Raw genomic sequence first — 18,332 nt, 5'->3', positions numbered from 1 at the left:
CCCGCATTCGCCAATCTAAAAACCAGTTTTTTCCTTCGGAAAACCTGGTTAAAAATACCAGTAGTCCAACTTTGGTATAATTCCCTGCTAATGTCCTGTTGTTTTTTTGCAAAATGTTGAAATTCCGTGATTTTTCTCTGCATGGATATTTTCCTGAAAATTTTCCCAGTTTTTCAGAATGTGTGGCCACCCTTATCATGTTGTATTTTTGCTAAGAATATTTGATGGTAGAATTGTCTATTTGAAGGTAACCAAAAGCCCTCATCAGTGCATCATTGGATTACATAATACCATTTAGTGTTTCTGGACGCTTCTGGAGTTGTACCCATATTTAGTATGTAGTATGTATATGTAGCAGTCCTATGTAATCAATAACTCCAATACTGACCTTAAAAACTACAATTTACATCAGATGGCTTGAGATGCTTGCCACACCTGTCCTCAACAGAAACTTGCCACACCTGTCCTCAACAGAAACTTGCCACACCTGTCCTCAACAGAAACTTGCCACACCTGTCCTCAACAGAAACTTGCCACACCTGTCCTCAACAGAAACTTGCCAGGTTTGCAGCTTTTACATTTTGATAATACATCTTACAAAAAATTGTTTTTTTTGTCTCCAGCAAAAAGTAGGAATAGAAGGAGGTTTTAGTGCAAAAATAGGAAAAAGTAGGAAGGAAATGGAAAAGTAGGAAAAAGTGGAAAAAGTAGGAAAAAATAGGAACGGTTGAAGTCCTGCATTTGCTTAAAACTTGATGAGACAATATTTTCAAATTACATGCAAAACAGCTTATGAGTATGAAAAACTGCTCTACTGATATTTTTGTTCATTTTCTTTGATTGTTTTGCCAATTTTAACAGTATTTCATTTCAATAACGGAAGTCAGTGTACAACTCACAAATATCCTAGGATAGCCTGGTATCAGTACTAAATGCACACACAAATATTTGCAATTGCAGCATGGTCAAAGAAAATAAATACAAAATACAGAAAAAAGTGATCACAAAAGCTCACCATGAGCACATTGTGCTCAGGTGAATGTGTGCTCAGGTGAGCTAAAAAAATACACACAGATGGTAATAGGAATGTTTTATTTACATGAAGTTCTTTCACTTATCTCACACCTGATGAAAAAAGATATATTCATATATATGCAATACAGATGTGCAAAACAGGAACATGCATTGTATACATCACAGACAGAATTGTGTAACATTTGACAATTAATGTGCAAAACAGGAACATGCATTGTATACATCACAGACAGAATTGTGTAACATTTGACAATTAATGTGCAAAACAGGAACATGCATTGTATACATCACAGGCAGAATTGTGTAACATTTGACAATTAAACTATTTAAAAGTACATAATACAATATGTGATGTAAGATAACAATATAAAACGTTTCACCCCTACAGCACAAGGCAGGGCATATTTTTAATACAGAGGAAGATAACACATATAGAGCTTGTTGTTTCAGAGATTTTTAAAGTTATTTCACTATAGTATACAAATACAAAAATGTGACCTCCTTGGCATAGCCAGTTTTTACCCCAGGGGCATGATTTGAGCAAACTTAGCCAAGGATGTGATTTTTTCCGCGGATTCGCCGCTTTCAACAAATACAATTTACTCAGGGATCATTTCTGAAATTTGTGTAAATTTGTTATAATTGGGGATGAGGGTGGGGGGTATGACCCATTCCGCTGCATAAAAAATAAATTATGAAATCTCTCTGCATATTACACTGGCATCATTATCTATTTGCATAAGAACATTTTTGTAATGAGCGATTTAATTGGCTGTTATTTCTGAATCTTCATATAACAAAATCTGCTTTTGACATCATTTTGTTTATGTGTTTGCTTTTGAACATGGGGTTGTTCTTAAGAATATGAAGGTTATAAAAAGAACAAATGACTGTCACCAAATCAAAGAATTTGACAAATTCCTAAAAACAACTTTGGAAATAATTAGAAAGTAATTCATGTTTCTGAACGGTTAAGGAAGATTGACCTCTGTAAGGCAAGCAACATGTGAACAAAATTGTGACATACAGACTCCATTATAAAGTGGAGTTCATTAAAGTTCACTTAACAATACTGTAAAAAAACTCACCATATTTATAAGGTAAAAATATGGGGCAGAAAGAAATAAAAAAAATATCATAGCTGTTGACCTCGTGGTTTAAGAGATTTTTAAAGTTATTTTGTTCTAAGATGGCGGCCATGTTTTTCAACCAACCGGAACTTGTCCAAGATATCATTGGGAAAAATCTTCTGATCAAGTTTCATGAAGATCAGACTATAAATGTCAGTTTTACAGTGTTAACAACATTTTACTACAGCCATATAAGGACAAATGCCCCGCCCCCTGGTGGCCATTTTTTTAAACTAACCATAACCATTTTCTAACTCATCCAAGATATTATTGGGACGAATCTTCTTACCATGTTTCATGAAGATCGGAAATAAATGTGGACTCTTATTAGAGTGTTAATACGGTTTAACTATAGCCATATAAGAAAAAATGCCCGTCCCCTGGTGCCCATGATTTTAAACCAACCGGAACCAATTTCGAAACTCATCCAAGATTTCATTAGAACAAATCTTCTGACCAAATTTTATGAAGATCGGACAATAAATGTGGCTTCTAGTATGTTAACAAGGAAAATAATGATGCCGCACAACGAACAAAAGGCAATCACAAAAAAGCTCACCATGAGCACATTGTGACCATGAGCATTATTAAAAAATTACAATTGTTTTGGGGAGATTATGTGGCCAGGGCAGCTCAAGGCCAGCCTTAGCATTAACACAGTCTGGTCATGATCATCATCAATAACAACTTCAACATCACACAATCATAGCATCTCTTTAATTGTTGTAATCATATTCGGAAATGAATTGTTCAACTGACCACCGTCGTATGACTGAGATAATTGTTTAAACTTTAACACCACAGATATCTGCCTCAAATAAGAACAAAATGTGCTACCAATGGATATGCAAAGATATTTATATTTAAGCTGTTCGGGGCATACACACACACACACACACACACACAGATGACCAATAATGACATGGGACTATTATTACATATCGCAACACTGTCTTAATATCAGTTTATTTTCGTTTTCGAATGTCCCGTTCCGCTTTTAGTATGTAACCCTTGGATTTGACAATTCCTCTGCATTTCACCAAGATTGAGTAGCGCAGGACCCAGAGAGGTTCCCAGTGTTCTGAGTCCCTTTCTGTGCTCACCTCATGCAGGACGTTCTGAAGGCTGTCTGCAGGGAGAATGGCTGAAATTGAGCAATGCAGCATTAGAAATTACAAAACAGAAAAGTAAATGGGTCTATGCAGCATCTAAGAGAAAAAACAAGATAAGTGTTGATGCAAAGCATCAAAGGGCGTCGGGAATTTCAGTGTAAAAGGCACTCAATGAAGTGACATGGAACGATTTTTTTTCTGCTGTAAATATTAATATATTGGCCGATTCTTTTAAACAAAACAGAAAAAGATACTGGTATAACCATTATCTATGATTTTGTGTTATAACCCCGAAATAACCATTATCTATGATGTTGTGTTATAACCCCCAAATAACCATTATATATGATTTTGTGTTGTAACCCCCAAATATTTCATAGTTCATTTTATTTACATTGGTTTCCTTTTTTATTTACTGGCATCTGTGTGCAGTTTTCATTAATGGAACAGAACTGTGTAGGTTCTAAAAAATCTGCTTCATCTTGTAAGCGTAATTTCATATTTTTCTAAACTTCAAGGGTAGATGATTCTGAACTTATTTTTATGTTGCTCATTTACGATAGGGGTTGAGTACTCATTGATATGAAAACACTGTAAAAGTTTTAATTGTGTTTATGAACCCCCCCCCCCCCCCCCACCCTCTCACACATATATTTCATGGGCATAATAAAACAAAAAGTGGTTACAATAAAACAGCATATTTTTTTAAACTAAAATGTCTACATCAAAACAAAAAGTTAACATAGAACACAAAATAATTTGATTCTACTGGGGCTCGAACCTTGGGCCTCTCACATGTGAAGCGAGCGTGTAACCACCACACTACGGAGCCGCTTGAAAAATCATCTTCTATCTAAGATATTAATATGCTATTAAAAGTCGGTTTAAATGGAAACCTGGAAGTTTAAACGCTGGATAGTGAGGACTTACTCCTGTGTATCTCAGGTGAGCAACTTTGGGCCTTTCAGGCCCTCTTGTGTTATTTACTTTGCAATTTAGATATTGGAATATAGTTGTACATGCTTTTTGCCATTTCAGATAATGCATATATCATTATTGGCGTCGCACTGAAGTGCGACGACTAGTATGTAATACGTTTTTTTTCGCTTATGGGAGGAGAAGTTATTTTACGGATCAATGTATATATTTTCGTTGTCAGAATATCTTGCATAGTGGTGATTTTCTGTGTAAATTAGTGTAAATTAGTGCTGCATTTGTGCCTGTTACATTTACTACAACATTTATTGCCAATAATGCAAAGCTAGTTCTTTTTCAGCGAAGCTGTATTAAGCCAGCTTTTCACCTGACCTGACATTTGTAAGTGTCCAATAAAATTCAAATAAAATTTCCAGCGGCTAAGTACGAATGAATACACTTCATTTATTCCATTGGCTGATTTGAGTTTACCACCAGAACATTGGACACATATCCGCGTCTTTGTAACACTGTTTGACTTCATGAAACAATTTTATCTGTAATGAAAAGGCTCAATAGATAGAACAGTTTTACACACAATTCTCGACATAAATACAGTTTGTGCGTGCACCTTTTATTTTCAGAGAATAACCAGCGCAAAAGAGTTTATACTTAAAGGCTATGTTCTCATATTTAGTACTTACTTCCATATTCCTGTCAACATGTTAACATGTGAAAGTATAAAGAGCAGTGGAAGCGAGGCTTCACTTGAATGCATTGCATTTCAACCTGCGAGGTATCGGGTCAATTCGCGGCCAGTGTGTGAATGTCAGAGTTTATATACAGTTCATCACTGGAGTTCGCGGCCAGTAAAATAATCGTTATATAATTAAGACGCTATCCGTGAACTAGGTGACCTGGAATTTCCTTTAGACCAGAAATATGTTAAATGAAGATATTCAGCATGTGTTTTCAACAATACAATGATAAATATTATTTTTGATTAATTTAACAATAATTATTCCACCATATTGACTAATGTATTAAGCATAAGCGCGATGATTCTCGATACTGTTAATAATCGAATCAAATAGCAATGCCCGACAAACCACTAAAACAGGTTTGTTCGAAGAACGCGCCTATAAATACGGATACTTCGCAAGTGGCCGGTTGACTCATATGTTTTAATTTCACTTCCATTCTTCTCTTGGTCTTCTGTTTTGTATCTATAGGTTTATGACCATCAATATGTAATAATGTAAAATAAGCCGCGTAACATCCGGTACTGTGTGTGATGCAGCTAAGAAGTGCACAGAAGTCATCCAAGATAACATTAAAACAAATGTTCTGACCAAGTTTCACCATAATTGGACAACAACAAGAGCACCGCATAACGGGTGCCAATGCTCCGCTGCGAAAGCTTGTCAGATTTTTTTTTTTTTTTTAGAGGTCACAGTGACCTTGACCTTTGACCTAGTGACCCAAAAATGGGTGTGGTGTGTAGAACTCATCAAGGTGCATGTACATATGAAGTATCAAAGTTGTAGGTGGAAGCACTTTGATTTTTGAGCGAATGTTAAGGTTTATGTTAAAGTTTTATATTAGAGGTCACAGTGAACTTGACTTTTGACCTAGTGACCCAAAAATGGGTGTGGCGTGTAGAAATCATCAAGGTGCATTTGCATATGAAGTTTCAAAGTTGTAAGTGGAAGCACTTTGATTTTAGAGCCTATGTTAAAGTTTTATATTAGAGGTCACAGTGACCTTGACCTTAGACCTAGTGACCCAAAAATGAGTGTGGCGTGTAGAAATCATCAAGGTTCATGTACATATGAAGTTATGGTCCGGACAAACTTACTTTTTAAGAGGTACTAAGTGACCCCTGACCTAGTTTTTGACCCGGCATAACCCATATTCAAACTTGACCTAAACATCATCTAGATACAACTTCTGACCAAGTTTGGTAAAGATGAGATGACATTTTAGAGATAGACCGACAAAGTGACTCCTAAATAGCCCCATTACCAATGGTAATGGGGATATAATAAATATGGCCTCTATAGTGTTAACAAGGTTTTACAATAGCCATATATAGCCATATAAGGAACAATGTCCCACCCCATTTTGGCCATTTTTTTCCAGCAGATCAGAACCATTTTCGAACTCGTTCAAGTTGTTATTGAGACGTAATTATGTTCTCACCAAGTTTTATGAAGATCGGACATTAAATGTGGCCTCTAGAGTGTTAACAAGGTTTTACTATAGCCATGTGTTTCAACCAACCGGATCATTTTTGAACTTTCAAGATATCATTAGGAGGAATCTTCTTACCAAGTTTCATGAAAACCAGACAATAAATGTGGCCTCTTGAGTGTTAACAAGGTTGACTATAGCCATTTATAGCCATATAAGGAAAAATGCCCCGTCCAAAGGCCGAATTTTTTTTCAACCAACAAAAAACATTTTCAAACTCTTCCAAGATATCATTGTGACAAATCTTCTGACCAAATTTCATGAAGATAGGATAATTAATGTGGCCTCTAGAGTGTTAACAAGGCAATGTTGACACCGCGTGCCACATGAGGGACAAACGGCGATCACAAAAGCTCACCATGAGCACATTGTGCTCAGGTGAGCTAAAAAGGCGTTTTATTCATATATAATATTATACAAGAGCTGTGTTTGAGAAACACAATGTCCCCTACTGCGCCGCTTTGAAGCCATATATTTCACCTTTGACCTTGAAGGATGACCTTGACCTTTCAACACTCAAAATTTGAAGGTCCATGAGATACACATGCATGCAAATTTTATCTTTGACCTTGAAGGATGACCTTGACCTTTCACCACTCAAAATGTGGTCCATGAGATACGCATGCATGCCAAATATCGTCAATATTGCAAATTTGACGATTGATCTTGAAGGATGACCTTGACCTTTCACTACTCAAAATGTGCAACTCCATGAGATACTCATGCATGCCAAATATCGAGTAACTATCTTAAATTTTTCAAAATTTGACCTTTGACCTTGAAGGATGACCTTGACCTTTCACCACTCAAAATGTGCAGCTCAATAGGATACGCATGCATGCCAAATATTGAGTTGCTATCTTTAATATTGCAAAATTTGACCTTGAAGGATGACCTTGACCTTTCACCACTCAAAATGTGCAGCTCCATGAGATACGTATGCATGCCAAATATCGAGTTGCTATCTTCAATATTGCAAAATTTTACCTTTGACCTTGAAGGATGACCTTGACCTTTCACCACTCAAAATAAGCAGCTTCATGAGATACACATGCATGCCAAATATCAAGTTGCAAAAGTTTTGACCAATATTAAAAGTTTTCGGACAGACTGACAGAGGCCATATATTTGACCTTTGACCTTCAAGGATGACCTTGACCTTTCACCACTCAAAATGTGCAGCGCCATGAGATACACATGCATGCCAAATATCAAGTTGCTATCTTCAATATTTCAAAAGTTATGGGCAATTTTAAAGTTTTCGGACAGACGCACAGACTGCTATATGCCACCCTACTGGGTGCATAAAAAAATATTATAAAATTATAAAATAACATATTTTCTGAATATAATATTACTTACTTCTGGGGTCATTATGAGTCAACAGCTGAATATCCTTAAGTTTGGCATACTCCACTAAATCTTTTGGCATGACACAGCAGGAGTCGAGATTTACTTGATTAACAGCAGGCTTCACCTGCAAACAGGAGAAAATTGGGTCAGCGTTAAATTCAGGCATATCTTATTTATTATCACACAACTAATATGCATCCTAACCTGATTTACAAAAACATCACACAATTATCATTTATTAGTTTCAATCATTCTGTTATTTCCATGGTATTTTTCAAATCTTCTTAACTTTAGAAACATATTCATTAATATCCATATCCATTTCTTTTAGCTCAACATTAGCTGGAAAATTAAATAAGCTGTATTCAAAAACACAAAGGCCAAAATTAATGTTCATGTTTTAAGACTGGTTAAAGCAGAAACTACAGCTTGTTGATTAGTCTAGGTCATTTTTGCACTAATTTTGGTCCGAATTTAGTTTTAACAGTATTGCTACATGCAGGGCTTCCCCTGGCTCAAACATTTCTATAGCCTTGAACTTTGCCTTGCTATGGCAAAAATCTTCTATTTTGGGCTATTTTATAAGTTTTAATGATGATAGAGTTGTAGCCAAATAGAATTTTCTTTAGCCAAATAGGTCAATTTGTAGCAATTGGCTAATTTGGTGAATGGCAGAGTAAGCCCTGATACATATAGTAATAGAGGCAAGACTCCCTATGAGTACCTATTCAAATTGTTCAAAATGTGTACAAATCAAATGTGCAATTGCGACTAAATTGAGCAAAATCGTGTATTCCTCCGTCCGATTAGTCACGTGCCCGAGAGATTAGGAAACCCTGACAAACTGTAGCAGACGACTGCCATTTTGGGAATAAAAACGGTTGAGTCTGGAAAGTATTTTTTAAGAGCGTTTATGGAAAAACAAATACTAGTAATGTGAATTTATATTAATTTTCAAAATTCACTTAAAAATATAAATTTAATTGAAAACCCACAATTACTACTGCTGAAATACTGTAACATTAAATTATTTATCATAAAGTTGCTTCAACTTAATTAAAAAACACAAATGGTGGTAATAGTAATATGCACAACATAATTTGACATACTATTAAATTTGACTAAGATAACATATTTTCCATTTTACATTTTCTCAAATTTTCTTAATATAGAAATTGTGCATTCAGTTATTTTTGTCCAATTGGGAAAAGTACCTTTACCAAAACAATCGGGAACAATAAGCGCTAAAAACTGGGCAAATTTGCGTCGTGAAATCTTCAGATTGGAAATTATGGGTCTTTTTAATTGCTTGGTATAAATTGCACAAACCAATAAAAAATATTCAGTTTCAGCGCTTATTTTATTTGTTCACTTGCAAATTATGCACTTTTGGAACGAAATTGACACAATGGTTCTTCCTTTGGGAAATTTGCAAACAGCAATTGGGAAATTTTCAATTTTTTCTCAATTGGGAAAGTATTCTTTACGGATACTTTTTGAAGATGGAAAAAATTCCTGGCATTACTAGGAAAAAATTCCCCTCAACATATATATGTAACCAAAATAATACTACATCAGTTTTATATGGATAATTATAGAACTTAATCCACACTCAGTAATAATCAAGATTGTTATAATTTTTGGACTAGAATGGTAACAAGGTTTTTAGATGGTCGCTTTAGCGACCGTCTAAAGTGCTTAGTGTAAAATTCAGGTCGGTACGGCCTAGGTATGATTAGCCCAATTCCCGCTTACTACGCGCGAAGAAAGAGTTGTATAATTTATGCAAGAGGTTTGAGTTCTCCAATAATGTTTATTCACAAATGGAAACATTATATTAATATCGTGTTAAATGCAATAGTTTCGAATGGTGTTTTATAGAAAAGAATAATAAACAATGATTGTAATGTACGTGTCGCGGAGGAGATTGTTTATGAATTATTAAAATAGTCCACTTTCTGCTGCGTCTGCGTGACGTAGTATTTTCGCTCATCTCATTCATAAATCTGAGGCTGGCGATAAACAAAGGGGAGTCTGGGTGAGAAAAATGCACTAGTATAAGGTTACGCTTGTTTATATTCACAGGTCTCAATTAATAATACGTTGACCACGAGTTCAACAATTATTACAGGGATACGATAGACAACATAAAAAATGTTTTATTATCGCTGAAACTGTTAAAAAACATTTAATATAACAAGAATATTCTCTAAAAAATGTAGTCTTGCTGTTTTGAAATAAGGTTTGGAATTTTGGTTTCTAAATAACTTTATTCAAAACAAAAGTTTAATTATAGTGTTTTTTACTTTTTAGTCGCATATTTGCCACATTATAATGTGTGTTATAATAGGCAAACCATACAATAGTAAAATTTAATCTGCCTTCACACATAGAAGGAATGGGTCGATTAGGTGCTGCGTTTCCTTTGCTTACTTCAGTTAGAGGTCAATTCTTTACGTAATCACAAGGCCCCGGCTTCAAAGGAATTGCGGAGCGTCCTTACGCATGGTATTTGCGTTTAGCGTCCTATTTGGTCACGTGGTTCTTTTTCGCGGGTGTTTTGGCATTCATGATATGAGGCTATTAATAGATGCGCCTGTCGATAAACAAAGGAAAGTTTACCGGCGATAACAACGCAATAGGTTACGCTCTCACATACAACTCAATGACGTAGTACAGGTCGTAAATTTGGGAAAAAGTTGACGCTTATATATTCTCAATTTATAAAACGTTGAACATAAGTTCAACAATAACTTCAGCGATACGATAGACAAAAACAAAACAAGATGTGTTTGTGAAACACAATGTCCCCCTATATGACGTTTGACCTTGTAGGATGACCTTGACCCTTTACCACTCAAAATGTGCAGCTCCATGAGATACACATGCATTTCAAATATAAAATTGCTAGCTTCAATTATGCAGAAGTGACATTACATGAGCAATTTTGACCCATATATTTGACCTTGAAGGATGACCTTGACCTTGACCTTTCACCACTAAAAATATGCAGCTCCATTAGATACACATGCATGCCAAATATCAAGTTGCTATCTTCAATATTGCAAAAGTATGCATAAAATTAGCGATTAGGGCCACATATATTTGACATCTGACCTTGAAGGATGACCTTGACCTTTTACCACTCAAAATGTGCAGCTCCATGAGATACACATGCATGCCAAATATCAAGTTGCTATCTTCAATATTGCAAAAGTCCTCATAAAATTAGCGATTTTGGCCACATATATTTGACATCTGACCTTGAAGGATGACCTTGACCTTGACCTTTCACCACTCAAATTGTGCAGCTCCATGAGATACACATGCATGCCAAATATGAAGTTGCTATCTTGAATATTGAAATACTGCAAAAGTGTACATTAAATGAGCGATTTTGACCCATATATTTGACCTTTGACCTTGAAGGATGACCTTGACCTTTCACCACTCAAAATGTGCAGCTCCATGAGATACATATGCATGCCAAATATCAAGTTCCTATCTTCAATATTGCAAAAGTTATTGCCAATGTTAAAGTTGGCGCAAACCAACCAACAGACCAACCAACCAACAGACCAACAGACAGGGCAAAAACAATATGTCCCCCACTACTATAGTGGGGGACATAAAAATGTTTCATAATTGCTAAACCCGAATATAACAAACAATTTATAATAATAATACGAATGACCTGTTTCATAACCTCGTTCATGCTGCTACAGCGGGTATTTCTGGAAAACGTTCTTTGGTTCTCAACAGATAGCGGCGATCTTTTGTATTTACGGGTGCGAGCAACGCAATAGTAGAAGGTTAGTAGAAGGTTTAGCTTGTTTATATTCACAGTTCTCAATACATAGACAGTTGGATATGAGTTCATCAATTACTACAGGCATACTTTAGGCAACCTCGAAAATGCTTTATAATCGCTAAAACCGAAAACTACTAAATATATTATATTAAATATATTTATAACAATAAATGTCTTTTAAAAATGTAGTCAGCGTATACGCTGACTTTGAAATAAAGTTAGCAATTTACTTTTCTAAATAATTAAATACAATTAAACACAAGTTAAACTATTGTGTTGTGTTTTTCACTTGTAAGCTGCATATTCACCGCATGAAATGTGTGTTAGCATTGTCAAACCACACATTAGTGTGAGTAAATAAAAACAAGGGCTGTTTGTACAACATGCATGCCCCCCATATGGGCTCTCCGTTGTAGTGAGAGCCATTGTGTGAATATGTTTTTTGTCACTGTGACCTTGAGCTTTGACCTAGTGACCTCAAAATCAATAGGGGTCATCTGCCAGTCATGATCAATGTACCTATGAAGTTTCATGATCCTAGCCATAAGCATTCTTGAGTTATCATCGGGACACCATTTTACTATTTCGGGTCACCGTGACCTTTGACCTAGTGACCTGAAAATCAATAGGGGTCATCTGCGAGTCATGATCATTCTACGTATCAAGTTTCATGATCCTAGGAATAAGCGTTCTTCAGTTATCATCCGGAAACCATTTTACTATTTCGGGTCATCGTGACCTTGACCATTGACCTAGTGACCTGAAAATCAATAGGGGTCATCTGCGAGTCATGATCAATCTACCTATCAAGTTTCATGATCCTAGGCCTAAGCGTTCTTGAGTTATCATCCGGAAACCATTTTACTATTTCGGGTCACTGTGACCTTGACCTTTGACCTAGTGACCTCAAAATCAATAGGGGTCATCTGCGAGTCCTGATCAATCTACCTATAAAGTTTCATGATCCTAGGCCTAAGCGTTCTTGAGTTATCATCTGGAAACCATTTTACTATTTTGGGTCACTGTGACCTTGACCTTTGACCTAGTGACCTGAAAATCAATAGGGGTCATCTACGAGGCATGATCAATGTACCTATGAAGTTTCATGATCCTAGGCCTAAGCGTTCTTGAGTTATCATCCGGAAACCATTTTACTTTTTCAGGTAATCATGACCTTGACCTTTGACCTAGTGACCTGAAAATCATTGGGGGTCATCTACGAGTTCAGATCAATGTACCTATGAAGTTTCATGATCCTAGGCCAAAGCGTTCTTGAGTTATCATCCGGAAACCATTTTACTATTTCGGGTCATCGTGACCTTGACCTTTGCCCTAGTGACCTGAAAATCAATAGGGGTTATCTGCGAGTCATGATTAGTGTATCTATGAAGTTTCATGATCGTAGGCATAAGCGTTCTTGAGTTATCATCTGGAAACCATTTTACTGCTTTTGGTCACCGTGACCTTGACCTTTGACCTAGTGACCTGAAAATCAATAGGGGTCATCTACGAGGCATGATCAATGTACCTATGAAGTTTCATGATCCTAGGCCTAAGCGTTCTTGAGTTATCATCCGGAAACCATTTTACTTTTTCAGGTAATCATGACCTTGACCTTTGACCTAGTGACCTGAAAATCATTGGGGGTCATCTACGAGTTCAGATCAATGTACCTATGAAGTTTCATGATCCTAGGCCAAAGCGTTCTTGAGTTATCATCCGGAAACCATTTTACTATTTCGGGTCATCGTGACCTTGACCTTTGCCCTAGTGACCTGAAAATCAATAGGGGTTATCTGCGAGTCATGATCAGTGTATCTATGAAGTTTCATGATCGTAGGCATAAGCGTTCTTGAGTTATCATCTGGAAACCATTTTACTGCTTTTGGTCACCGTGACCTTGACCTTTGACCTAGTGACCTGAAAATCAATAGGGGTCATCTGCGAGTTATGATCAATGTACCTATGAAGTTTCATGATCCTTGGCATAAGCGCTCTTGAGTTATCATCCTGAAACCATCTGCCATCTGGTGGGCGGACGGACCGACATGAGCAAAACAATATTACCCCTCTTCTTCGAAAGGGGGGGGGGGGGGGGGGCATAATGAGAAAACTTCCCCCCTCCCAGCAGCCATGTTATTCAACTGACCGGGACCATTTTTTAACTCAACTCTTGTATCAAGGAAACAAATGTTCTGAGCAAATTTCATGAAAATTGGGCCAAAAATGTGACTAATACTGTGTTCACGTTTTCACTATATACATATAGAGAAAAATGCCCCGCCCACTGGCGGCCATGTTTTTTCACCGATCCCGACCCTTTTCAAACTCCTCCGAGAAATCAATTAAACTAATGTTTTGACCAATTTTCATGATGATTGGGAAAAAATTGTGACTTCTAGAGTGTTACCAAGGTTTCTCTATAGCCAAATAGGGAAAACTGCCACTATATACATATAGAGAAAAATGCCCCGCCCACTGGCGGCCGTGTTTTTTCACCGATCTCGACCATTTTCGAACTCGTCCGAGACATCAATTGAACCGATGTTTTGACCAACTTTCATGATGATTGGGCAAAAATTGTGACTTCTAGAGTGTTTACAAGGTTTCTCTATAGCCAAATAAAGAAAACTGCCCCGCCCACTGGCGGCCATGTTTTTCAACGGATCGGAACCACTTTTGAACTCAACCATGATATCATTAAGACAAACATTTTGACAAAGTTACATGAAGATTGGGCATGAAATGTGACTTCTACAGTGTTTACAAGGTTTTTCTTTTTTTTGACCTAGTGACCTAGTTTTTGACCCAGCACAACCCAGTTTCGAACTCGGCCGAGATTTAATTGGGACAAAGCTTCTGACCAAGTTTCGTGAAGATGGGACAAGAAATGTGGCCTCTAGAGTGTTTACGAGCAAATGTTTACGGGCAGACGGACGGACGGACATACGACGGACAAAGACCAGTCACAAAAGCTCACCTGAGCAATCAGGTGAGCTAAAAATTATTTCCTATATAAGTCTGTGTAAATCATGTGACCACTGAGTTGTGGTCAACGTTATAATTTGAACAAACTTTTTATCTGATGTTTCCTACCAAATACCGTATATGTCCTTATTGACGCGCACTGCGCGAGTTTTTTCAAGACCCCTGCGCGTTAAAATCAAACCACTATTACCTATTCTTCACATTTGAACAGTGTAACATTTTACCTGCCGCTCACAACATTCCAATCATATGACATAGTCTGCTGCAGACCCTCTACATCGCAAGTCCAATTTAACACAAATCGGCCGTGGATCCCATTTTATTTTTCATCAACTTAAATATTTCCCCTTGAAGAGACGCTCACCATTAAATCAAGTTTGACCCGGTATTTCGCGCCCTCACTGTGTTTAGTTGATAAGTATTTATTGTGTGACAAACAATACACCCGAACGCTCAATACCATACAGTTGACGTCATCGGCGCAAAGTGCACGTGCCACCCATGACAACTCCTTTCACTGCTGTCTCTAGCATCCGAGTTACAAGCAGTCCTCGAGGAATGTACATCAACAAAATATATAATCAATCATGAACAATGTAAATGGTAATTGCTTTACAGAAACAGCGTACTCGTTCCGTTTTGTTTTAAGAAATCAAATGCATAATTATCGTACCCAATCACGATAACCAATTATTTAATTAATTATTATTATTGTTGGTTTGTAATAGTGCTCAAACGGGTACCCGAAAAAAAAACGAATCCGCGGGTCAAACAAAAAACCCGCGGATCCAGGTCAAAGTTTCTGTGAACGATACCGGTTCGGGTCTCAAGCTACGAAGTACAAGATTACATGTTGAACGTGTAGTCAAATCATCTCTTTTAAACAAGTGAAGTCAAATCACATCATTTAACAGTTTAAGCAGTGTTGTTATTACAAATTGTCATAAATGAATCGAAGTGACGCACCAAAAGCAGACATGTAGAGTTTAATTTGTTATTCAGATCCCAACATGGCGATGTTTAAAAAACGAAACTTGTATTATAAAATATTTTGACTTCAAAGTAGAACAGGCAGTAAGAGCTTACAGTGAAAATTATTTTCGGTTCTCTCCTCAAAATAAGACAAGCTTTATTTTTGCTTGACAGGTTGTTTTTCCTATATATGCACTATTGATCGCTATCCCAAGTAATAATTTGTTGTGTAAACTTAATAAATACTTATATGCAGTTTTTCATTCAAAATTAAATGAATCAAAACAATAAAAAGTATAATATTCTAAACAATATACTTGACAAACAGTTGAATATTTAAGAACGCTAAAACATGCTATGGCAATTAATGTAGTTTTATTTTAATTAATTTATGTATTTACTGACCCGAACCGACTCGATTTTTCTCGGGTATTTTAATTTTGACCCACCGACCAGATGAATATTTTTGACCCGTGTGAGCCCTAGTTTGTAACCTATGTAGTATACTTGCACGGTAGCATATATATGGTGTCACCATGTTGCAAACAAAATGGCCGCAAAAACGATGTTTTCAGATGTTATTTGCCACTCTTTAATAGATTATTGGCTACATAAATCTTATCTTATGGTTCCATTAAATTCTGATGAACCCCAGATAAGACGGCCTGCGCGTCTATCAGGGCATGAGCGTCAATAAGGACATATACAGTATAAAGGCTCTGGGACTTGTGGCTTTAGAGATAAACAAGAGATGTGTTTGTCAGAAAAACAATGCCCCCTATTGGGCCGCTTTTCATTAAAAAAAAATTTTTTATTGACCTTTCACCTTGAAGTATGACCTTGACCTTTCACCTTTCAAAATGTGCAGCTCCATGAGACACATGCATGCCAAATATCAAGTTGCTATCATCAATATTGCAAAAGTAATGACCAAGGTTTAAGTTTTGTGACACAAACAATGACAGACACATACAATGACAGACAGACAGACAGGCCAAAAACAATATACCCCTGATCATTTGATCCGGGGATATAAAAAATAAGATTATTTACAATACAAGTCTATAATATAAATAAGGTTACACAGCGTTTTACGGGACGCGATATTCTGCGTCAAATACGCATAAAATGCCAGTCAGGACCCGTCATATTTGTTAATTTGCATCCAATGGGACGCACAATCATTTTGACACTTTGGTTCTCATAATATCAACAAGAAATTCTGAAAGACAACTGCAGTACGTAATTTTCTAGAAGGATGTACTTGTTGTCTCGCTTGTTGATTTATCGACCAATCGTGTTATCGTGCACCTGCTGTTGCTAGGTGCAAAGTCCCGAATTGAGATTACATTGCGTAAATGTGACCTATTTATGTTGCTATGAAAGTAAAGCTTACTGAAGTTACGATAGCTTATTATCTGGCAAGCAAGCTTAAACTATAAAAATAAATACAATCTTTAATTTTATAGGTGTGTGTTAAATTTCGGCTATTGTTTACGTAAATGATCTATTACTATACGTTTGACTGATTGAATTTGACACAGCCAGCACATTTAAGAATACATTCGCTGCTACAGTATCATGTTTCAATTGTAGTATGCTAAAAACAACAAATTCACAGCTAAAACAAGCAAACAATACTTGCCATGAATAAAGGACCATGCACATGTGAATGACAGGAGTGCTATACAACTAATATATCACTAAGTTATATTGGGACCCCCATTTTTATTGACAGGACCCCTGAAAATATTAACTAGAGTCCTAGGGACCCCTGAAATTTGACATGACTGTAAAACCCTGGTTACACGTTGGGTGTGTTCAGTTTTTAATCTAGGGGCCTGATTTTGAGAAACATTGTAGAGGATTTACATACAATGTTACAAAATAAAAATTTAACCTAAACTCTTGCTGTTTTAGAGAAGAAAAGCTTTTAGTAATTTACAATAGAAGTCTATAAAAATTATGTGACAACATGGATGCGGCCAGTTTTTACCCCAGAGGTATGATTTTGAATAGTCTTTGCACAGGACCTCTATATGCTGTTTCATACTTAATATCAAAGTTCTGAGACTTGTGATTTCAGAGAAATTGTTTACCACAAGTTATATACTGGTTAAGTTTGTATAAACCATATGTCCCCTAGGGTGTGGCCAGTTTTGACCCCAGGTGCATGATTTGAACAATCTTTGTAGAGGTCATTTGACAATGATACACAACACAATATTAAACCCTTGAGTCTTGTGGTTTCGGAGGATTTTCTTTTTTTCCACGTTCAAAATCTATTTCTAGCTCTGATGATCTACAATGCATCGGACCACAACAAATGGAACAACTGTGAAAAGGATTATTCCTTTGAAGTTTTGTGACAATCTGCCATATGATTGAGAAATAGGTGTGGTTTGAAGCATATTGTTGACAACAAATGACACATGAGGCCAGAGGGCCCCATACCAGAATAGCTCACCAATAGCCCTTCATACTTGGGTGAACTAAAAATGCAGATAAAATAACCTATTCCGAAGCCATGAGCCATCTTCCCAAAAAGCACATAGAGAATAGTAGGTTAGCGTTGAATAGAGAGAAGTTTATGTTGCAAAGCTTAGAACACCGGGAGCGCGAGCCTTGGTGAGCGCTTTCGGTGTTTGAGCCGAGCAACATAAACTTCTCTCTATTCAACGCTAACCAAGTAATCTATTTATCCTATTGTTTTGTTTTTCAACATGACATTTAACATAAATAGATCTAATAACCTTAACAATA

The 18,332-nt window shown here is 36.6% G+C and overlaps 1 protein-coding gene across 1 annotated transcript in view; it reads right to left on the bottom strand.

Annotated features, from left to right (window-relative positions):
• Positions 1-1,075: 1,075 nt before the first annotated feature.
• Positions 1,076-18,332, bottom strand: part of LOC127844006 (glutamate--cysteine ligase regulatory subunit-like) — a 94,307-nt gene continuing 77,050 nt past the window's right edge. Inside the window, exons 6-7 of the mRNA XM_052373973.1 lie at positions 7,808-7,922; positions 1,076-3,309 (exon numbers count right to left, since the gene is read on the bottom strand). Of these exons, the coding sequence (XP_052229933.1) occupies positions 3,131-3,309; positions 7,808-7,922 (294 nt within the window). The 3' untranslated portion in view covers positions 1,076-3,130. The remainder of the gene's footprint in view (positions 3,310-7,807; positions 7,923-18,332) is intronic.

Source organism: Dreissena polymorpha, chromosome 9, assembly GCF_020536995.1.
Source record: "Dreissena polymorpha isolate Duluth1 chromosome 9, UMN_Dpol_1.0, whole genome shotgun sequence".
NCBI lineage: Eukaryota > Metazoa > Mollusca > Bivalvia > Myida > Dreissenidae > Dreissena > Dreissena polymorpha.
This window is presented reverse-complemented; position numbering and strand designations above follow the sequence as displayed.